Consider the following 23752-nt stretch of genomic DNA (forward strand, 5'->3'; position numbering starts at 1 on the left):
AGAGAGACCTCGAAGCAGACTCCTGAGAGGAAGATGTACGTGACTCAGCAGAGACAAGGCTGTTACACTCAGCTGGACCCAGTGCAGCCACACAGCTGTGCAGTCAGTCAGCTCTCCTGCCTGAAACCCCAGGTGCCAGCACAAAGCCAGGGAGAAATTTCCCTGCTTTGAAGCTTAGAAATAATTAATCACATGTACACCAAGCACACACCTTGTCAGCTGATGCCAAAAGGCCAAAACTACACGCAAACACTACGCCCTGATGGAAAGGATATGTGGAAGAGGCAGAGTGAGGAAGCTCCCAGGTGGTCCCCGGAGGCCTGAGGTTTGAGTTCTGGTCTCACCTGGAATGAGGCCCAGAAATCCTTCCAATTAATCCAGTCTCATCGTTGAGGTCAGGTTGGGTGCTGCAGGCTGGCTCACACACAGGACAGAGTACTGTGTCTCCCTCTGTCCTTTGGCACTCACACGTTCTCACGCTCAGGCAAGCGCACCTGTGCAACACACCCATAACCTCTGCAATATGCTTAGAGCTTAGTGCGCAGGGCTGGCCTGCAGCAGGGCACCTGGACACTAGAACTGAATCGGAACCACTCTTTTTTGTCATCAAATCGTGACTGCCACAGAAGCCAGCGCCTGGGCAGCTACTGTCATCTGGATGCACCGAAACACAGGTTTGCAGCTCTGTAAAGCAGTGCTCACAGGGCAGCTGCGGATTGATGCAGAACAAGAATCTAGCAACACACAGTGCATCCAGGAGAGCCAAGACTACACAGAGAAACCTTGACTCCCTGGAGTAAGTTTCTGTATTCAAGGAAGTAAAAAAAAAAAAAAAAAAAAAAAAAAAAAAAACCCAACAACAAAAACACTTCTCCAACCCATTTGGGTTACACAACACTGTGCAATTCCAACGGGTCACATGAACTTTATGGACCCCAAGGCTAGGGAGGAGCTAGTCCAGAAAAGAGACAGCGTTTCAAGAGACAACTCTGTGGGTCCAGGGGCCTGGTGACATCCCAAAGGGAAAGTTTATAGCCCACAGGTGTTGAGCTTGACCCCTCCTGCTGTTGACAGGCACCTGGCTGCAGAGGAATCTTACTCCATGCTATGTCCTCCACAGCAGGTAAAGATCAAGGAGACTTGTAACCAAGGACTTCAGGAGCAGTCTGCCTAACACCTCCACCTCCGTGTCTGCCTTTCTTCCTTGCACTCCCTGCCTCAGAAGTCAGCGACAGCCCTGAAAGGCCTATGGCCACCGCCTTCCCAGGGTAGATCAGGGACTTTTTCTCGGACCAACCCAAATGCTTCGGCAGCTCCCCAAGCAAAGAGAGTCAGGGTCTGTGTTTGTGTAATTACCAGTCTCGGGGCCTGTTTCGCCAAAAGTGACACGCCTTCCCTTAACTGCCCGTAATGCCTTCAATAGTCAGGGAGCCCCCCCTAGCTTTACCCCAAACCCCGATTCTAAATATCCAGTTTTTCCAGGGGAGCTAGGATTGCCGGCCTCTGAGGCGAGAGAGGACAGGCCACTTCTGCGGTGTGAGTCAGCGGCCTCCCCGGGACTCCCTAATCATCACTAAGAAAGACTTTGCTGACAACAGTGTTTGCAGAATCCATGTGTCCCTGGGAGTGGGGAAAGCCCTGGGCACAGCAGCAGGGACACCATGAGCCTCAGTGAGGACCAGGTACGCAGCTTCCTAGATGGGAACCCCACTTTTGCCCAGCATTATTTCGGTAAGAAGCTAAGCCCTGAAAATGTGGCAGGGGCCTGGGACGACGGCCCGTTGGTGGGCTGCGACAGCCTGCGGGAGCTGTGCCAGGTGGAAGAGAGTGCCGCGCTGTTTGAACTGGTGCAGGACATGCAAGAGAACGTCAACATGGAACGCGTGGTCTTCAAGGTCCTGCGGCGCCTCTGCACCATCCTGCACGCAGACCGCTGCAGCCTCTTCATGTACCGCCAACGCAATGGCACAGCGGAACTTTACACACGGCTCTTCAGCGTGCAGCCGGACAGCCTCCTGGAGGATTGCCTGGTGCCCCCTGACTCCGAGATCGTCTTCCCACTGGACATTGGCGTGGTAGGCCATGTGGCCCAGACCAAGAAGATGGTGAACGTGCAGGATGTGGCGGAGGTGAGTGTCCTCCAGCTAAGGTGCAGGGGTATGCTGTCCCTCAGGGATGTCAGGGCCAGGGTTCTTGCAGCTCACCCTTCCCTGTCCCATCTGGTCACATGGCCCAGCTTCCCGTCTTCCCCAACCTGGACCTAGTCTTTCACATTTTCAGCTTAAAAGAAGGGGGGAGGGAGGGAGCTTCAAGGAAGCCTAAAGGGTCTCTCCTTTCCTCCCCACGTGGAACGTTCACACCGCTGCCTAATTGCCGCAGAAATACTGTTTAAGAGATGTTCTCACGGAGGCTTTCGAGATTCAGCCTCTGGCCTTGGCAAGGTTTCTGTATCTGGGGTCAGGCCTCCTTTCTGCATGGTAAGGGCTGTGAGGGCTACTACCAGTGAACAGGGGTGACCAGGCTTCCCTGGGTGACTATCATCTGCATAGGGCTCTGAAGGGGTCCGGGCTGCTACAGAGGCCAGATGCCACACACACCCAGACATGGCAGAAGCAGTTTTACTCACAAAGGGAACCACACTGGTCCTAGAGGCAGGGAATCTGGGATCCAGGAGAGGGAGAGTGGGAATGGAGTGAAAAGAGATTCAGGGAGCAGGTTGGGAATGACCTTATTGACAGAGACTTCCATGGAAGCTGGTGGCTGTGGCAGGAAAACTGGTGCAGAGCTCCTATGGATGGAAGGCATTGCGGGTATGGGCATGCTGAGTGAGATGCCACTAGATACGGGGTGACGACAGCTGTGGAGGGCTCAGAGAGGGGTCAAAATGTATGCTAGGGATTAGATTGTTCCACAGAAGGGCTGGAGACAGTCTTCCTTCCCATGCCTGCTCTGTTTCTCTTCCAGGCAGCCTCAGTACCTGCTGCATAGGTCAGTCACATCCAGTGGGGGAATCCCAGAGCCAAGAAGGTCCCCTCCTGGCAGGTCCCCCCCCAGGCAGTCACGCCTTCCCCGGCCAAGCGGGAAGGCTGGGCAGGAGGATGTTACAATCCTCTTATACTTATCTGTCATAAACAAGCTCCCACCCAGCGACCTGAATAGAATAATCTGCGGGATTATCTTGGTCTTCACTTTGCTTCCTTTTAAAGAAATGGGTCATCCATGAGCCAAATGGAGCATACATTAGCAACAAAACAAGAAATTAGGTATTTAGGGGAGGCTGGGACATAACATTAACATTCTAATGCTCATGGCCCACCCATCCTTCCTCAATTTTTATCCTTCCCTCCCTCTATTCTTCTTTCCTCCTTTCTTTCCCACTCTACCCTTTCCTGCCTCCCTCCCACCCACCTTCCGGCAATCCTCAAAGCAGGGCCTACAATAGCCCTGAGCCTGAGATGGGTTCTTTCCTTCCTACTGCCCCGTCCAAGCTGCAGGGCTGTCCTAAATCCTAGTCCCAGGCCTGCCCGTGTCCTACGGCCCCTCTCCAGTGTTTCTAGTCATTTCGTACCCTAAAAGATACATCCTTGGGACGCCACACTATGACTATGATGGTTCTGTAACTGCTGGTTTGTACTGGCCCCAGAATGGAGGAAAAGGAATAACAGTCAAAGAAAGTCAGCAAAACCCAGATTTCTGCCAGTGGCTTGAGGACACTCTGCACTGCCAATGGTGGGATTCTGGGTTCATATACCGGTTTTCAGCAAAGAAACTGAGGCAGACCACACACGACCTCCTTGGTGCCCTCCTGGCAAACAGTGACACACATGGTGGACCTTTGTGGGCTGTAGTGCTGTTCTATAGTGTGGGAGACACAACAACACACGGGACTGATGCAAAGTTTTAGCTGCGCAGAGGCACTCGCTACACGTGCACACACTTATCTCCAGTTTTGGCTGGGGAAATGGTGTCTACGTCACAGTGTAGCTGCAGTACTAAGCACAAATGGACCCTGAGAAAAGATAGCTATTGAACCCAAGGATCATGAGCACATGTATGTCACAGCTGTGCTACGAGTATAAGTACTTCACTGGCACAGGGACACTGAGAGCACCGGCAGAACACAGGTGAACTCTGCCTGAGCAAGTGTTAGCAAGCGTGGGAAGCTGGATCCCCTGAGCCAAGAGTGTCTATGTTCTTGACACTGGGGTTATCAGACTGCAGATGTTTCTGATGTGATGTCTATCTGTGAAGCCTCATCTCATTGTCCCCGCTTAAGCAGAAGCATGTCCCAGGCCATGCCTCTGTGGAGGGAAAAGTCTGCTTGAGGCTCTGTTCACATATCCAACCTATGGGGAACTTGGTAGAATTGGGATGTGGGGAACATACCCCTGACAGAGGACCGAATTTCATGGGTTGAGATCATCTGTCCCAGGACCCTATAACTGAAAATGTGAGTGTCACAGCTCCCCACTAGAAACAGAGGCAAAACATAGGTGTTTCATTAGGTCTCAGGGTCATCACGGTATTTCTGGTAGCCGATCAGAACCAAATAAAGTAAACCATACATCCAAGAGCCCAGAAAGCCCAGGAGATAGACGCTGGTCTCTCTGTGTTTCCCTCAACATGCCATAATTCAGCAAAACAGCATGACCAGCTGCCCTGCCTTACTGTGTTTGGGAGAGGCCTGTTAATACGGAGGAGGCCAGGACTGCACAGTTGATTTCAATCCAAAGTACAAGTGGAGAGAGATTAATATTTATTTAACAATAGCAAATCATTGCAATGAGAATCCATATGCCCTGGAAAACTATTAATGTATTCAAGGAAGTGTAGACAAGGGGTAGATTTCAAAGACAAAAAAGAAACAAATCATAAACAAAACAAACTTCCACAAAAAGCTCATTGGTCTTAGGAATCAGAGGCAGAAGCTCACTGGCAGCTCACTGGCACACATGCTGGACAGGTATTCTGTTCAGTGTCTTAGATGAATTGTTTTGATCTTGGGGACCATTAGAGATAAACTTTGGGTAGGAGGTGGTACACACCTTTAATCCCAGAACTTTGGAGGCAAAGGCGGGCAGACCTCTGTAAATTAGAAGGCAGTCTGGTTCCAGGCTAGCCAGGGTTATACAGTCTTACACTGTCTCAAAAAAAAGAAAAGGTAAACTTTGCTGTAGACATACACTGGAAAGCATGACAGAAGAAATATCTCTGGGGTCTTTGGAAAGTCCTTAAAAAGTATTTGTCAGCTGGGCAGTGGTGGTGAACACCTTTAATCTCAGCACTCAGGAGGCAGAGGCAGGTGGATCTCTGTGAGTTCGAGGCCAGCCTGGTCTACACAGTGAGTTCCAGGACAGCCAGGGTGGTTATGCAGAAAAACTCTGTCTTGAATAAAAAATGTAAAAAGTGCTTATTTTAGAGAAGCAAGCATTAGTGCCTCCCCACATCTCTTCATTACCTTCTGGATCCAATTATTTCTTGGATATGACAAGAATTATTTCATCCTTTAACTGTTAATTTTTATATTTTTCTCTTTGATCAAGAATATTCATCAAAATCATTGCTGACCAACCAACATGCAGCTAACATTGTAACCCTTGATTCTGAGAGGGCTGTACTGATTGGCTTTACGCATAGGTGAGTTGGTTGGCTGTTGCGGAAAAGACATTAACAGCAGGACATCAGTGTCAAGACCGGTTCAGGCATATTTAACCAAAGGTTAAATGAGAGGCTAACGCTCTCAGTACTGGTCCCCTGCATTTTGCCACTAAGCTCCATCTCATCAGGTGCTGGCTATTATCTCAAAGCACTGCCCGACTGCCATTTTGTCGGGAGCTGAGCGTCTGTCCACACTTGACAGGCAGCAGGGACAATTTTAAACTAAGTAATTCAAAGTATTGTTAACAATAATATGACAACCTCAGCTTCTGTGTTTTTTAATGGAGAAAGGTTTATTATTTTTTAATAAAATATAGTAAAATAAAATAGAATAGGTAAAAACAACTAAACAAGAAAAAGAGCCAAAGGAAAAAAAAAAACACAATAAACGCATATAGATGCAGAGACACATACTTTTGCACACACACAGGAATCCACAAAACTGGAAACCATAATAGATATGCAAAGGCCCTACAAGGTTAGAAAAAAATCCTAACTTAACAGAGGAGGCAATCCAAGATCAGCCTCCAAAGAAGCTATTGAGGTCATTTTGTGTTCCCACCTACTGCTGGGCATGAACCCTTCAGGGGCTGCCCTTAAGGACACTTGGTTTCCTCAGTGAGACTCCCTTGGAGAAAACTAAAACTAATTTTTCATTTGCAAGTGGCTATCAATTGGAGACAGCTTCTGGGTTAGGAATGAAGGCATGTGCTCACGTCTCCTTTTAGCTCCAGGACCACACCCGTCTGGAACAAACCCATACAGGCAGACTGCGTACTGACACAGTCTCTGTGAGTTCATGTGTGTGCCAGTCCTGTTGTTTTCTAGAAGGCCTTGTGTCCTCTCTGGCCCTACACTCTCCCACCTCCTCTTCTGCAGTTTCCTGAGCCCCGAGGGGAGGGATTTGATGGAGACACCCCTTTAGACCTGCTTCAAGGTCTCCCTTTCTGCATACAGTCTGTGAGTCTGTATTGTTCCCATCTGCTACAGGATGAAGCTTCTCTCATAGTAGCTGAGCAAGGCACAGATCTGAGTAGAGCAGAATGTTGTTAGGAGTCATAGTAGGCAAACCTAAGCTTAAAGGTAAAATCAAAGAAGTCAGCTGTCCACTGTTTGTGGGACCTACTGTGGTAAGTTAGCCACTCCATTGTTTGTGAAGCTGGGTTTTAAGTCTCCTGAGGAGAAACCCAGAATCAGCACATAGTCTTGGCAATAACACACTTCTCCTCATTCAACCAATAGTTGGTCTAGAGCACTTTTACCACTTAAAAGTTAATCATGGGATTAACTTTAATTAACTTTAATTAACTTTAATCCCATGATTAAAGAAAAGGGCCACTTGTGAAATTTTGAGCAAAAACTTGTCTTGGCAATGTTTCCAAAGTTACTTGCCGGATAAAAGGTTTTTTGGTGACCCAAGAAAACACAAGAAATGCATATAGATGCAGGGACACATACTTTTGCTAATTCTGTCAAATTAGCCAATGGCTGTTGTCTGTGTGTGTAACTAACTACATCATCATCCTTCTCACAAGCAAGGAAAAACCAAAGGGTCAGATTCTTGTGATACAGTCTTATTCTGACTGTAGTTTTTCATCCTCTTTTGCGTTTTTGCCTCTGCCTGTACTGTCAGATCATTCTAAAGAGTCTGTATTTGAAATTTACATCAAAGAGTCCAACTCTAGCTCGTAGAGCTTTAGAAAGGAGCAAATTATTGACCTTAATAATTGAAAGCTGTATTGAGACATTAGGGAAAATAAAAAGAATTTCAAATCTAGTCTAATCTATAGGTAGACAAAGGAATTAAAAGGTAGTGAACAGTTATGGTATGATAACAACACTTCATTTTTCATTAGATGTAATTCTTTTAGTTACACTGATAATTTTTTTTTCCAAAAAGACTTGTTAGGTGAGTTTTATTTTTATCAAATTTGACTTACGCAGATACGATTAGAAAAGTGATTCTCATATAAATAATCTCAGACATAGGAACCTTGAAGCAAGAAAGCCAAACAGAGGCGGAAACTAGATGTAACTGGATTTCCTAATTCCCTGACCCCTAGGTCTGCTACTCTTAACTTGTTAGTTGTACAGGTAGGGGCCTCAAAGCCAGAATCCTATGCACAATTTAAAATGTGTCATTCAGCTTAAAGATAACTTATATGAGAAGACATTTTACTAATTCTGGGCAAGACAATCACAGGATCAGAAGAAAATAGAAATATCTAGAGATCCCTCCTAAATTTTGGAGGACCCAAGTAAGGAAAAAAGGAAATGCTTCCACTGTTGCTTATAAAAGTATGTTTTGTCAAATTGCTATAAGCTGTAGAGAGCTTAAAAAAGTTTTCTTTTTCTTTTAACATATAATTTATTTAACTTTATTTTATGTGCATTGGTGTGAGAGTGTCAGATCATCTGGAAATGGAGGTACAGACAGTTGTGAGCTGCCATGTGGGTGCTGGGAGTTGAACCTGGGTCCTTTGGATGAACCAACAGTGCTCTTAACGACTGAGCCAAGAAAGTTTTTTTTAGAAGGCTTGGACAGCGCAAGGCTCCTGACCCTGACTCTGAGAGTCCAGGGTTCAGTTCCCTGCTGCTTTTAGAGGAGGCCCCTGAAAGGTTAGGAGTGGCTCAGACAGTGGCTCGGAAGTCCAACAAAAGAGCGCATCAAGAAAAATAGAATGAAATGAAATAAAGTATTCTTAAATCTAGAAAAATATCAGAGCGCTAACAACGTTTCAAATAAGACATAAAATCTGATGACACACACCTTTGATCCCAGCACTTAAGAGGCAGAGGCAGGCAGAGCTCTGAGTTCCAGGCCAGCCTAGTCTACAATGTGAGTTCCAGGACAGCCAGGTCTATGTAGAGAGAGAGACCCTGTCTCAAAACAACAAATATTTTTAAAAGCTGTTTTCCTACATAATAAAAAAACAAAAAAAAAGACACAACACACATATATACAAACAAATTGTCTTCATAAAACACAAGATTTCTGTTTCCAAGAGAAGTTATGAAAAGAGAAAAAGAATCCATAAAGTGGTTGCATCTTGAAGATATTCTAAAAAGCTTTGAAGAGGCTGGGTGGACAGGTGCGGGGACGGTTAGATCTGGAGGAGCACATACAAACCGCATTTGTGCAGCATGCTGCAGAGGAAGCAAACCAACATCAGTGCCCCGAACACGGAATTGTCCGGTTATTCAGGGTTCAAAGATCTCAGGGAAAGCCCCAAAGTAAAACTTTCATTCTGGGCCTTTAAAACAAACATTTTTAGCATCCAGCGATAACAGCAGATTCTAAATTGGGAGGGAGGGATCACCAGAGCTGACTAAAAATTTGAGAGTTGGTCTCCACATTAGTGTGGAGAACTTAAAGAGAAACTTCAGGGCAGGGAAAGATGCAGGTAGAAAATGGTTGAAACTTTAAGGAAAACAATTCAGAACTAAAAATAACTTCTTGAAAGTTTGTATTAATCAGATCAATACTTGTAGAAATTCGGTGTTTTGTTTTGTTTTAACCCTGTGGGTTAGACTCTGGTTTTATGTTTGAATGTCAATGTTGTATTTTAAGGAAACTTATCGATGTTTTAATGACACCCCACCTATTGACGAATGAAGTTCACTTGTAATATCTGCTCTTCAGAAGTCCATGGGCTACTTTAGTCCTTACTCCTACTACAGAATTCTTTCCCATACTCTTTTTCTCTGGTATCCTTTGCGTATAAAATTACCTATGACCAAGACTTTTTTACTCTTACTCATTTTAATTTCTACTGAACTGAAGAGCTGACCTATGAACTAAAATATTTAACTGTATACCCCGTACGCATACTTTATTAGACTCATTTATCAAAGAACTATGCAAACAGATGCCTTTACTAGTTTTAGGCTTGCTTTTGTGTCAAACCTACACAAAGCAGCAAACCCAGATGAAAGCATAAGCTGGCCACTCTGAAGACTTCATTTTTGTTTCACCAACAAATTATAAATCAGTTTATTTATCAAAGATTTATTCAAATCATGTGAATGAAAAAGCTTCCGGATTAACATATTTTTAGCAAGCTTAGGTGTACTCAACTTATAAGCATCCATTTATCTCTAAGCCAATTTAAAATCCAGCTCTTATAAGTCCAAGGTAGAAAAAAAAAATCTCAGGTTCACAACACACACACATTACATAATCACAGAGAGAAATAAAATCCAAAGTCTTTCTTTAATTGGGAGTTGGGGGTGTTGCTGAAGAGAACATAACATTGTGCCCTTGATCACATTGTTTGTAAATCCTGCTAGTGAGTTGACTACATTTTTGGTCCTGATTGGATAAAGTTAAGATTAAGCTTTAAGATGAAGAGAAAAATAGAGCACAGGTTCTGTGAGGAGTCCTCACTCAGAACTGACAACCCCGAAAGCAGGGCCAGTGAACTGGAACTATTAAAGAATTGCTGTTTGAGGCTGGGCATGGTGGCACACACCTCAGTCCCAGGGTACACAGGGGCAGGGTACACAGACTTCTGAGTTAAAGGCTAGTCTGTTTACATAGCGAGTGTCAGGTTACTTCCCCACCCGCAGCCAATGGCAAACACCTAGTTTTGTTTGGTAGGCTGGGACAGTAAATGAGTGTAGGTAGATGGGTGAGGGGGGAATGCGCTGGTGAGCGGGAAGATGGATGAGTGAATGCATGGGCAAGTGAGGGGATGAGTATGTGAGCGTGAACGAATGGACACATAGGTAGATGAGTGAGCGGATGAGACTGAGCAGGTGGGTGCTGCGGGCTATGCTGGTACCGGGCTGGCCAGGGAGAAGCAACGACTTACTTTCACAGTAGAACAACAGGGCGGAAGGCTCCGGAAGGCTCGAGGAATGGCAGAGCTAAGCCACAGCGCAGCTAAAGCCTCGGAGCAGAAGTCAGATCAAAGCTTGGGATCTGGAGAGATTTCTGCCCCTGGCCTTACCGAAGAGACGAGAGGCCCTGGCTCTGTATGCACAGTCTCATCCCCTCTACTTTTCATTCCCATAAATGTCACAGAAGGCTTGACCCAGGACACTATTCCTGGTCCCTTCCCTGTGGTAGCCTTGTTCAGCTATGGGGTTGGACCAGGACTCAGTCCTCAGTGCAAGACATGGTGAGGTTGAAGTGTAGCTGGGCGTGATGAGGCTGTGTCCAAAAAGTGAAAGAGTAAAGGCAGGGGCTGGCATTGTGGGGCAGTGATGGAGCCAATCGCCTGACAGGCAAAGAGCCTTGCATTCCGTCCCCAGCACAGCCAGCGCAGAGAGGCTTACAACAGGGAGCACCGGGAGTTACTCCTGAAGCACCGTCTCTGGAATGAGGAGCTGTGTGATTGATGTGGTCATATTGCCTGAAGATCCAGTGCATCCCTCAACAGATGTAGCTCAAAATCATGCCTCATATAAAGACTCAGGGTGGATGGAAACAGCTCTGGGGTGGAGAATACAGCATCATAATGAGCAAAGTGTACCTTAGGTCACCAGGAAAAGGGCTGGGAGCTCTCTCTCTTTTTCTTTTCTTTTCTTTTTTTGGTTTTCAAGACAGGGTTTCTCTGTGTAGCCCTGGCTGCCCTGGACTTGCTTTGTAGACCAGGCTGGCCTCTAACTGACAGAGATCCACCTGCCTCTGCCTCCCTGAGTGCTGGGATTACAGGTGTGTGGCACCATACCCAGCTAGGCTTGACTGTTTTCACCATGTTCCATGTGCCCTTTAGAGGACTTCATCTGAAACAGTCTGGAGGAGTGCAGACGGCCTTTAACGGGACAGCAGGTTCTCCAATAAACAAAGCTGATTTCTCCCGACTATCAAAGGAATCTAGGCTGTCTGGGCTGTGGCTTCAGGAAACCCACGGATGTTTGGGGTAAAGGAGGAATGCAGATGAGTGGGTCGGTAGAGTAGGAAGAGTCTAGACTGGACATGGAGAAGTGGATCTTGGAGAAGTCTTACTGGGTGAGAGGTGACCCAGAAGCCACTGCATTTGTGATACACATGCATTTATCACTTGACAGTGAAGAGTTCAACTCAGAGTCTCCAGGAGCCTGCGCTCCTTCCCTCCTTTGCCCATTTTTTAGGCTACCAAATAGTCTGAGCAGAAAACAAGCCCTGGGTAGACAGTGGAATGGACAAGAAGGGTAGGCAGAAGTCCCCAGCAGCTCCTGTAGCCACAGGATGGAGTTGGGAAGCTTCCTGCCAATCTTCAATGTGGAATGCACATTTGCATCACACACATAGAAAGGCGTGTGAGGCATCTGAAGGTGAAGTCGGAGGCTGAAGGACATAGTCTACGGGGGAAACGTGGGGGCTAGCGTCACAGGGGGTGTAGGGCCAGGCTGAGGCTGAGGGGCTGCTGGGGGCATTGGTAAGCCATGGTATCCTTGACTTACTGAACCACATGCATGAATGGCAGGGTGATGGGAATCAAGGAAAGGTAGAAATTTGGCTATGAAGGAGTGATATTCTGAAGGCTAGAATGAGATTTGTCTCAGAGAGCTCTGTGTTCTTGTTTCACCTGTAGATTCACAGAGGGAAGTTTAAAGGGGGAAACACTAGCCAGACTTGAAATTGATATCCCCAGAACAATCTCACTCAAAACCAGCTTTTCAGAGAGACACAGATATAGCAAGACCTGCATGACAGCTAAGCCCAGTTCGTATCTGACCTCTGGCCTGTACTCTAACGCTTCTTTACCTTTTTCCTAAGAGTCTTGTCTTATAAGGATCATGAGGTACCATAAAGACACCAAGATTCATGAGTTCAAGACCAGCCTGGTCTACAAAGAAAGTCCAGGACAGCCAAAGCAACACAGAGAAACTCTATCACACACACATACAAAAAAAAAAAATTAAAATTAAAATTATAAAACCCAAGATTCTGTGGGCATAGTGTGTGGGTTGAATACCCCAGAGCAGCGTCCTGAGTGTGGAGGGTATTTGATATCACAGTGACAGGTGGAGCTGGAGCAGAGTGTGTGAAGATGGTGACTCACAGCTGAGACCAACAGTAGGCACCTGTGAGGAGGCTGGGGGCCCCGTCAAGGTGGCAGAGACCACGGAGTGGAGGACATGGCCAATGAAAGGGCTCTGAGAGCATTCTAAAACCATAGCAGTGAACAGACTCAATTCCCAGCAGGGGAAGGAAATATAGAGAAAGAGCAATGAATAGGTGAGGTTTCCGGGTGGAGGCAAGGCCAAGAGAAAGAGGCGAGGAGGTCCCAGGATGTTCTATGGTTTTACTTACAAAATGAAACATAGAAGATATATAGATTAAACTGGGTGATAAAGTAAGGTCTCAAACGTGGAGAGAAATGTGGTAGAAATAAAGCTAGTAAGGAAAGCAAAAGGAGACAAATTACGGCCTGTGTGCCTTGCACATTCTCTGAAAGTCGTGTCGGTAGTGGCCTCATGTGAGGATCACGAACCTCATCATAAAGCAGCAACTCCCGACCTTCCTGGTGCTGCGACCCTTTAGCACAGTTTCTCCTGTTGTGACCCCTATCATGAAGTTATTTTGTTGCTCCTTCATAACTGTAATTTTGCTACTGTTATAAATTGTCATGTAAATATCTGATATGCAGGATTTCTAATGTGTAACCCCTGTGAAAGGGTCGTTCAACCCCCCTAAGGGTTCATGACCTCCAGGTAGGGAACTACCGGTCTGAGAGTCAGATGTGTTGACCTGTCTGGCCCTCCTGAGGATCAAATGTGTGACTCTATGTGAACTGTATGGAGGTCTAGTGTATGGAGGGTCAAGTGTAAAGATCTGTGCATATCATCTGGAGGTAATTTCTTGCTCCGTGCAGAAATACTTTGGTATGACTTGGTATAGTGCTTAAAGCATTATACCAGAAGCAACCTGCAGCTCAGGATTAGCCTCTAGCACTTACGGTTAGTCAGGAGATAGGCATGTCCAAAGCACCAGGAATACGATGGCCACGGTGACAAACCATGGGAGCGACCACGATCCGCTCAGTGAAAAGGATACCTAGGCAAATCTCTGTCTTGGGAGGATACAACAGTTCATTTCCACATGACCAACGCCTTGTACCTACAGTTTAGTCGGAAAAGGTTGGTGATCTTTTATGACAAGATGTTAGTGTCCGTCCCGGTAATGTCACACCTGTCAGGATCTGCTGCTTCATCTTCCTTTTGTGTTCTCATTCATATGCTGATTTACCTCTAGCGTGGTGCCACGTGGCGGCTAGGAGGCAGCTGCTTGTCCAAGAATCAAGAAAGTGGGAAGGGGAGGTTGACGCCGGCTGCCCATGCTTCACCGGAGTATCTATATACCCACTATAGCCCAATCTATACCAGCTCCTCCTAACCTGCTGTGGCTAAAACTGTGGCCTGGCCAGCCTGCTACCAAGGAGGTAGAATGCCAGCAGAGAACTTCTCAAGCTAATCAGAGGGCTGAGCTTTGGGGAATTGTGACGAAGCACAAAGGCTGCAAGTACGTGTAAGAACACCTCTGTTACCAGTCAGCGGTGGGGCGACGCGTGTCACAGGGGCCGATGGCAGCCCATCATCCACAGAGCAGGAATGGGAGGGACGCACGCTGCTCCAGCTTTCTGAGACAGACCCTAAAGAGAGGCTAAAGCCAAAGCCATTCGCCTCAGTCACCACGCCAGGGTATCTTGGCCTCATGTAAATAAAGGACTAACCAGAAAGCAGAGAGTGAGGCAGTCGTGTCTGTCTTAGTATCCTGAGCCCAGCTCAAATGACCTGTTCCTTTCAGGGGTGGAGCTAACTCCAGAGGCAGGATTCCTTTTGTATATTGGGGTAGTAGATGTAGGGAGCCTCCCTGAGTCAGCCCTCCATGAGCTCAGAGATAGGCAAAGCTCATCAAGTCTCGACATTTGACTCACTTTCTTTTTTAGGGTCCATTTATTTTTATTTTTTTATTAGTGAAGGTATTTCTTTACTTTCAGGGCCCCTGGTAAGTCGGCCAGGTTCATGCTCTACAACCATGTGCTGCGGGCAGCGCTGTCTGGTCTTGGCGAGTTGTAAACTTTTTTTTAAATAAGTAGAGGAAATAAAGGTGGGAAAGGCGGTGTTAGAGGGCTAGAGGAAATGGGAGGAAGATTGGAGCTGAGTACAATCAAGATACTCTGTAGACATCTGTGAGATTGTCAAAAGATGAAAAATACTCTAGATAAAAACAGTCAACAGGTCACAGAGCGTCATGGTGGACAGTGGTCTGTGGAGCAGAGGTCTAGTGCAGGCAGAAAGATCCCAAGGTCCAGGAAAGCCCCAGCTCCCCAGCCACACTTTTCTTGGTGATGGAGCCCCATGACAAGCCGCCAATCACGACAGAGTCCATCCTTCATTCAGAGTTATCTTTCCAGGAGGAGTAGACAGCAGGTGTGGAGAGGGCTGGAGGCCGTCACCTGGGCTAGAAGGACTGAAGACAGGCAGTGGCACAGACTTCAGCATCTAGGAGGCCAACTTCTCCCAAAAGTACACAGGTGCTCAAGGGCCTTGCAGGGACTCTCTGGAGAACTTGGGAGACTTTTAGGCATCAGAGGTTAGGTGAGCTAAGCAGAACCCTAGGAACGGGCCGAACTCTTTTTGCCCAGAGACAGTGTCCTGAGTTCAGGGGTAGGGCTTCCTAGCAGCACAGTGCTGGTCTAAACATGGCCTCCTAAGCTGAGCCCTCGGAAAAGCCCGGGAACGCCAGCCTGCAGCCCACGGCAACAGCCTCTCCTCCCTGCAGTGTCCCCACTTCAGCTCCTTTGCCGATGAGCTCACCGACCACGTGACAAAGAATATCCTGGCCACACCCATCATGAATGGCAAAGATGTCGTGGCTGTGATCATGGCGGTGAATAAGCTGGACGGTCCGTGCTTCACAAGTGAAGATGAAGATGTGAGTGCCCACGCGAGACGCTCGTGTCTTCCCTCGTTTGCCCTGCGTGTCTGTGTCTGTACTACTTCCCAGCGTGCCTATCTGCATGTCCCTGTCTCTCCCTCTTCATGCGGTTATGTGAACCATGTTCTTCTTCAAATCTCCGTGTCTCTGTTTATCTGTATGTGTGAGCTAGGCTCCAGCTGTTCACCTTGGTGTATATAAGTTATGTCTGTTTGTGTGTGAGCCATGTCCTTGCCCATGACTGAGCTTGTGTGTGCAGGTCCACACCCATGAGTGTTAAGTATAGCTTACCAGTATGTCTGCATGTACGTGGCCCTTTCTCAGGGCCTTTGGGGTATGTCTGTCTTCTATACATGTGCCCTTGAACATCTGGATTTCTGACTCATGCTATTCTAATTTCCTTTCAGGTTTTCACGAAGTACCTGAATTTTGCTACATTAAACCTGAAGATCTATCACCTAAGCTACCTCCACAACTGTGAGACACGCAGAGGCCAGGTACCTGAAGCCCTGGATGGCCCTTCCCCAGCCTTCCACCCTCATAAGTTGTTTTGTCTTCATGAATAGCCAAGATGCTGTGCTGTCCAATTAAAGCACAGCTCTGGCCTACCGGGTCCAGACATTCCTATCCATGTCATTGCCTGTCCAAAGCTGAGTATGGCAGGATGCTTTGCTCACCTAGGCAGGCTGGCTGTGAGGCAGAAGCTGGAAAGGCCCTCTGCTCATTGCTACAGCCTGGCCTAGCAGTCACAGCTTCCTGCAGAACCACAGTCAGCCTCCACTCCTCAGAGACTACCTTTGGAGGAACTAGAGTAAACTAGAGTGAATTGTAAATTAAACACAGAATCTCCTTGTGAGATTGGGCCTGACAGAGAATCTGGCATCTGTTTACTTTGTGTGTGATAGAAACTTGAGTGTCCAACAGGGCCAGTGTGCTGTGGGTTTGAAACACGTATCAATGCGCCATAAGCTACAGTCCAAGAATTCAGAATTGGACTCAAGGCAAAGCGGTTCTGAGTTGCAACTCGTGAGCCTTTGAGGAACCGCGAACAAGCTGGGTGTGAAAGTGCATATTGCTGTGAAGAGACACCATGACCACAGCAACTCTTAGAAGGGAAAGCATTTAATTGAGGGCTTGCTTACAGTTTCGGAAGTTTGGTCCATTTTCATCATGGTGGGAAGTATGGTGGCCGGCAGGCAGTCATGGTACTGGAGAAGTTGAGTTCTACATCTGGATCCTCAGGCAGCAGGAAGAAAGAGGCACTCTGGGCCTGGCTTTGGCTTCTGAGACCTCAGAGCCCATGTCCAGTGACATACTTCTTCCAACAAGGTCACGCTACTCCAACGTGGCCACACCAGGTCACTTCTTGGTGACCAGGCGTTCAAATATATGAGTCTAAGGGGGCCATTCTTATTCAACCACCCAGGTTAGTCACAAGTTTAAGACTAGCCTGGGATACATAGCAAGACCTTGTGTCAAAGCAACAGGGCCAGAGAGGGAGGGAGGCCAAGAGAGAGGAGAGAGTGTGAAGTGGAGGAAGGGAGCTATCTTGAACAGGTAGTAGGACGTTCTGAGCCTGAAGCTAGGAAAGCCAACCATACACAAGCTGACTTGGGAGATGTTAGGTGATGAGTCACTTTGTGCTTTCCAGACATTTTGTTCTGCCTGTGAATGCTGTCGCGCTTTGGCTATCCACTATACAAATGTGAAAATGTCGGAGAGGAGAAGCAGGGCCATGGTTGGGGCCGCCTAGACCACTGTGGTGGTTCATAGCCACGTGGGAGTGGTCACTTGTCAAGAGATCTCTGGCACAGATACTTCAGGCCCAAGGCAGAGCCTGCCTCCATTGGCCAACCACATCTATGGTCCACGTAGCCTTGGAGAGCACAGGACAAAAACCAAGTCCAGTTACAACTTGACCCTCACATGAAGTACCCAGGCATGACACTGAGGGGAGGGAAGAAGAGTGAGGCTGAGAGAGAAGAGTGAGGTGAAGAAGCAAGGCCTGCAAGAGGGGGAATGTAAACCTCAACTAGATCACAAAAGAGAGCTAAGGCAGGCCAGGAGCAGCTCGATGGACAGGCAGGACTCTTGAGGTTATCAGAGAGGGCTGTGGGGTGGCGAGACCAGTGAATGAGGTGGGATGGCTGGAGGGATCGGAACTGGAGGCATGAAGAGAGAAGGGGGTCACATGGGCTGAAACAGAGTCCTGAGATAGTTCAGAAGGAGAAGTGATGACAGGCTGATTGCAGAGGAAATGGAGGGAACAATGGATTTGTTGGGGTCACAGAGGTAAGTGATCATTTATAGATTTATAGCTCTCAATCTTCATTGCACTGTCATAAGAAAAAGTAGAGAAAGGAGCATCAGGGATCTCCTTTGAGATATATATATATATATACATACATGTTATATACATATATATATATATATATATATATATATATATATATACACACACACACACACACATATATCATAGCACCCAAAACAGACGCACACACCCTAGAGGTTTGCCACCCGCAGTTCAGCACAGCACACGCCACACAGAAGCACACACCATGTCCTACATTTGTTATCTGTTCCACAGCACGCATCACCTCACCATTTGCATTTCAGATGCAAACTGCACACACGCATCGTACACACTCACGCCCACACGGCTCTCACACAGCTACAGACATCTGCTCTCCAGCTTCAGAAGAGGTCTTTCTTCCCGCCCATGCCCTATCCCAGGGTCTCAGTGCTCTGCCTCTGTGAGGAGACACCGTGAGCATGGCAGCTTTCCTGCTTGCTAACCATTTCAGAGATTTGGTCTGCTCTCATCACGGCGGTGAGCGTGCTGGCGGCAGCAGGCAGATAGGAGGCTGGAGAAGTAGCTGAGAGTTCCATATCCGAACCCCTGGGCAGCCCAACTCCCAGTGACACACTCCTCTAACAAGAACAGCCTCCCAAGCCTCCTCAGGTAGCGCCGCTCCCGGGTGACTATTCAAACAGATGAGCCTTCAAGGGCCGTCCTTGTTGAAACCACCGCACCAGGGGTGCCGTACTCCCCCTTCTTGCAACATTCACAGCTATTCTCGTCTGTTTTGTTTTGTTTCTTGAGAGAAGGTTTTCCTGTGTAGCCTTGAATGTCCTGGACTTGCTTTGTAGACCAGGCCGGCCTCAACTCACAGAGATCTGCCTGCCTCGGCCTCCCTGAGTGTTGGGATTACAGGCGTGCACCACCACACCCGGCTCACGGTTATTCTTTTGATAGAAGCAGATGCCGTCCCTATCTGCTACCCAGAAGTCCTTTCGTACACACATAGCTCTTTAGTTAAAGCCACTCCTCTCTCTGTCCTTCCTCCGCTCTCCTGAGAGACTAAATCAAAGCTAAGTGGCCCTGGAAACCTCAGAACCAGCCTGTATCCCTCATGAATGTGGTTATTTGTGTCCGCTCAAAATTATGTAACCCTAATTCACAGCAGCGGTTGCTCCATCGGAGTCCACCCTGCTGCAGGCATCCTTCATCCTCACCACCCACAGCTCCAGATAACACTGGCAATTTTCTGTCACTGTCCTTTTGCTTATCCTGGACATTTCATTCAAATCATTCAGTAAAATTTTCCATTTTACTGTTTCCTGTCGTTGTTGCTTTGTGTTTATTATCTGTGGGGTTGAGCACATGTCATGGCATGTGCTAAAAGCCCTTTAGAGGCTAAAAGCCTTTCCATTACAACACAGTGGAGTGCTACCATCATAGGGCCTACCAGAAAACCAAGGACGTGTCCGTCCCACCACAGCTCTGTCACTTTCTCCATCATAAAGTCACCTGGCCTTCTGTCCTCTGCTTTCTGAAGGAAGTCATTGCTCATACCATGTTTCGGAATGTGAAGTATACTCTCTTTCAGAGCAGAGCATCTATAAAATTTGTATTTACTTAATAATGTATTTATGTCTAGATTCATGGATGCTTATTTTATGCTTTATGTTGCAATCCAGTATTATTCTTTTCACTACATTCTACAAACTATTTTAGCCCTTCGGCTGGCTCTTGGGACTTTTAACATGTTTCCATCATGCTTCCTGCCCCAGTCTTGGAACCCATCATTTCTCTAAGAAGCTCTGATCCATATATGACAAAGCTCTGTTATAAGCTAAGATCTGAGTACTCAGTTATATTCTTTGTTGCTCCAATCCCCTCTCACCTGACAGAGGAAGATTATGTTTGCTAACCCATACGTGCATTCACAATAGGTTTACCACATATAATATAGTACCTGTACAAAATTAGACTTAATTTCTGATTGATATTCCTGGCTCTGGTCCATTGCCACAGAGATCCTTTTTGCTATGTATCCTCAACAGAGAGACTCATGACTCCTCTCATCTACTACCCACTTGCTAAATGTGAGAATTTTTATCAGGGATGCTAATCTTCACTCCCATGAAAAAAGCAGAGAACAGAGATTATGCAACCTCCTTTGCCTTTCTGTCCTAAAAATGAATCCACACTGGATCCCTGCCTCTACGGTACATGGTACAGTTAAATGTTCTTGGTCTTCATTCTTTCTTGTTCAGTTTTAAGAATATGTATATCTATATATACATCACATACATATACATATGTGACTAGAGAGATGCCTCAATAGTTAAAACTGAGTACTGATCTTTCAAATGACCTGAGTTCAGTCTGCAACTGCCTACAATTAAACTCACAAATGCCTATAATTTCACCTCTATAATCCAATGCTTCTACCTTCTGTAGGCACATGCATTCATGAATGGCTTGCCTTTTCCTTCTTTTAATAATACATATAGCAAACCAGAAGTTTGCCATTTTATTTTATTTTTCTCTCTTATTTATTTATTTATTTATTTATTTATTTATTTATCTATCTATCTATTTATTTCAATTTACTTGCTTTGTATCCTGGCCATAGCTCCCCTCCCCCCATCTCCTCCCTGTCCCACCCACCCTCTCTCTTCTTCAGCTATGCCCCTTCCCTAGTCCACAGATAGGGGAGGACTTCCTCCCCTTCTATCTGACTCTAGTTTTATCAGGGCTGGCTGCATCATCTTCCTCTGTGGCCAGAGTAAGAGGTGATCAAAGAGCCAGCCACTGAGTTCATGTCAGAGACAGCCCTTGTTCTCCTTACTAGGGAACCCACTTAGAAACTGAGGTCTAGGTCCTCTTCATGCATGGTCCTTGGTTGAAGTATTGGTCTCTGCAGGACCCCCTGGGCCAGGTTTTTTTTGGCTCTGTTGGTCTCCTTGTGCAGTTCCTGTCCCTTTCAGGTCTTTTCTATCTTCCTCTTCTTCAGTAAGGTTTCCTGCATTATGGATACAGTGTTCTGCCTGCATGTGTGCCTGCAGGCCTGAAGAGGGCACCAGATCTCATTACAGATGGCTGTGAGCCACCATGTGGTTGCTGGGAATTGAACTCAGGACTCCTAAAATCTGAGCCATTTCTCCACAGCCCAAAGTTTGACATTTTAATAACCCCAGTTTATCCAGTCTTCTTTATAGACTGTTAAACCTAAAACATCATACTCAAACCCACCATTACCCAGGTCGTCTTTAAGTCACCCTCTAGGAGTTTGTGTCTTTGATTCTGGGCTTAGACTAATTAGTTTGATGAACATTGTAAAGTCGGGGTCTAGGTTCACTTCTGCATGTGATGTCCAGCTCTTAATTTTGTGGAAAAACAGCAGTTTTCCATGAACTGCCTTGCTTCTTTCTCAGAGGTTCGTTGAATACATTTGTGCAGCTCTATTATTTAGGTTCTCTGGGAATTTTCCCATCAGTGACTGTATTCTAGAGAAAATCTTGAGGTTAAGAAAGTTAGTCTCCCACTATTTTTTTGTGTTGGCTATTCTGGATATTCTGTCTTCCCACATAGATTTTATAGTCAAGATTTCAAGATTCATAAAATAACTTGCTGGTATAATTTGGATTTTTCTGAATCAATATACCACATTGAAAAAAATCATCTTATAAATAGTCGTCTTCTGGGCTAGGGATAAACGTAGTTGGTAAGACTGCTTTCCTGCCATGCCTAAAAACCAGATTCAGGTCCCAGAAACACATAAAACCTGGTATTGTGGCATGTTTGCAATGCTAGCACTTGGGAGGTGGAGGCAGAAGGATCAGGAGTTAAGGATTATCCTTGGCTATAAGGCAAGTTCAAGACCAGCCTGTACTACATGAGGCTGTCTCTGAAAATTAAAATCCACAAGTACTTAATATCTCTACATTAGTTTTGATATTTTATTTCTCTAATCAGACCTGTGAAGTTTCTAGGGGTTGGGGAGACAGCTCAGTTTGTAAAGTGCTTGCTGCACACAAATGAAAACTTGAGTCTGTTCCCAGGACCCAGGTGAACAGCCAAGCATGGTAATTTGCATTTGTAAGCCCAGTTCTGGGAAAGTGGAGACAGGTGAATCCCCTAGCGACTGACCAGCTGGCTTCCAATATTTACCTCCACAGATATGCACACATATGCACAAAACTGAAGTTTCTGCATGTAGATTTTATACATATTTTACTATTCATACCTAAATATTTCATTTTGAAATGATAATGCAGGTGGTACTGTAATGGCTTCGTCTTCCAGTTGCTCATTGCTGGTACAAAGGAAAGCAATGTTAAGCCTATTGTCTGCAGCCTTGCTAAAAATCACTTACTAATTTCAGGTTTTTCTTATTTATTTTCTGGTGTTTTCATATAGATACTCATTTCACCTGCAAACAAAGATAGCTTTATTTCTTCCTTTCATATGTATTCCATATATATATGTACACACACACACACATATATATGTATATATATATATACATACACACAAATATATATACATATATATAAACACAATATATACATTGAGTTTTCTTTTTCTGGTCTTATTGCAAAAACTAAGATTTCAAGTTGGGATGTATTAGATGAGTGAAGAATAGATTTCAAGTGAACATTCCTTCCTCACTCCAGGTCTTAGAGAAAGACAACCAGTTTCTTTTAATTAAGAATGATTTCACAGCCTGATGCGATAACGCACAACTTTAATCCCAGCACTCAGAAGGCAGAGGCAGGCAGATCTCTGAAAGTTCAAGGCCAGCCTGGTCTATGGAGTGAGTTCCAGGACAGCCAGAGCTAGACACGGAAACCCTGTCTCAAAAACAAAACAAAACAAACAAACAAACAAAAATGGTTCCATGGTACAATGAATAGTACGAACTTCTAGAGGCTGAAGAATGATGTCATTGGTTGGGGTTTCATAGGATTTTTTTTTGCTAATCTAATTGAGGAAATTTACTGTATTTCTTGTTGCTAAAGTGTATCTTGAATATTAAATGTTGCTAAATAATTCTTCTGCATCAATTGATAAAATCGTGTGGATTTCCCTTTAGTTTGCTAGTTCTTAGGCTATGTTAGTTGATTTGGGATTTTGGCTGCCGTGTGTTTACGCTGCGCTGTGGTCTTACTGTGTTGTGCAGCTAGGTCTTCAACTGCTAGCCTCCGAGATCCTCTTACAGTAGTCTGCTGACAGGCTGTGATGCGTACCACCATGCCTAGTTTAAATGAACTGAATCTGGAATGCTGAGCTGCGCTTCCTAATATTGGTCATGGGTGTGATTATTTGGTAAGCAATGTAATGATAACTGGGATAAAAAATTAATGACACATTATTATTACATCATTAGACTGGTGTGTCAATATTTTTTCGTTTTTATTTCTTTGAGACAGGGTGTCTCTGTGTAGCCTTGGCTGTCCTGGACTCAGTTTGTAGACCAGGCTGGCCTCAAACTCGCAAAGATCAGTCTGCCGCTGCCTCCCTGAGTGCCACCGCACCCAGCCAATATATTTTTTTTTTCTGAGACAGTGACTTGCTATGCAGCTCCTACCTCCCACCTGCTGGAAGTACAGGTGCACACTAGCATGCATGGGAGTTTTGCCAATGTTCTGTTAAGAATTTTTTTTATCTATGCATGATGCTGCACACCTTAACCACAGCACCTGGGAGGCAGAGGCAGTGGATTTTTATAATTTCAAGGCCAGCCTGGTCTACAGAGTGTGCTCCAGGACAGGCAGGGTTATGTAGAGAGGCCCTGTCTCAAAAAGAAAAGGAAAAATTTTTGTATCTATGTTAATGAGCCATGTGGATAAACAGTTTTTCTTTCTGATGATGTCTTTTTAAAATAGATTTATACTATTTTGTATTATATGCAAGTTGTAATGTGTTCA

The 23752-nt window shown here is 45.8% G+C and overlaps 1 protein-coding gene across 2 annotated transcripts in view; it reads left to right on the forward strand.

The window, feature by feature from the left end:
* The first annotated feature begins 859 nt into the window (after positions 1 to 859).
* The window catches only part of Pde6b (phosphodiesterase 6B), a 38771-nt gene continuing 15878 nt past the window's right edge, over positions 860 to 23752 (forward strand). For both annotated transcript variants that reach the window (XM_055611597.1, XM_055611596.1), the window contains exons 1-3: positions 860 to 2129; positions 15374 to 15526; positions 15937 to 16026. In XM_055611597.1, the coding sequence (XP_055467572.1) occupies positions 1662 to 2129; positions 15374 to 15526; positions 15937 to 16026 (711 nt within the window). In that variant the 5' untranslated portion in view covers positions 860 to 1661. The remainder of the gene's footprint in view (positions 2130 to 15373; positions 15527 to 15936; positions 16027 to 23752) is intronic.

Source organism: Psammomys obesus, unplaced genomic scaffold (genome assembly GCF_907164565.1).
Source record: "Psammomys obesus unplaced genomic scaffold, mPsaObe1.curated_primary_1811, whole genome shotgun sequence".
Lineage (NCBI taxonomy): Eukaryota > Metazoa > Chordata > Mammalia > Rodentia > Muridae > Psammomys > Psammomys obesus.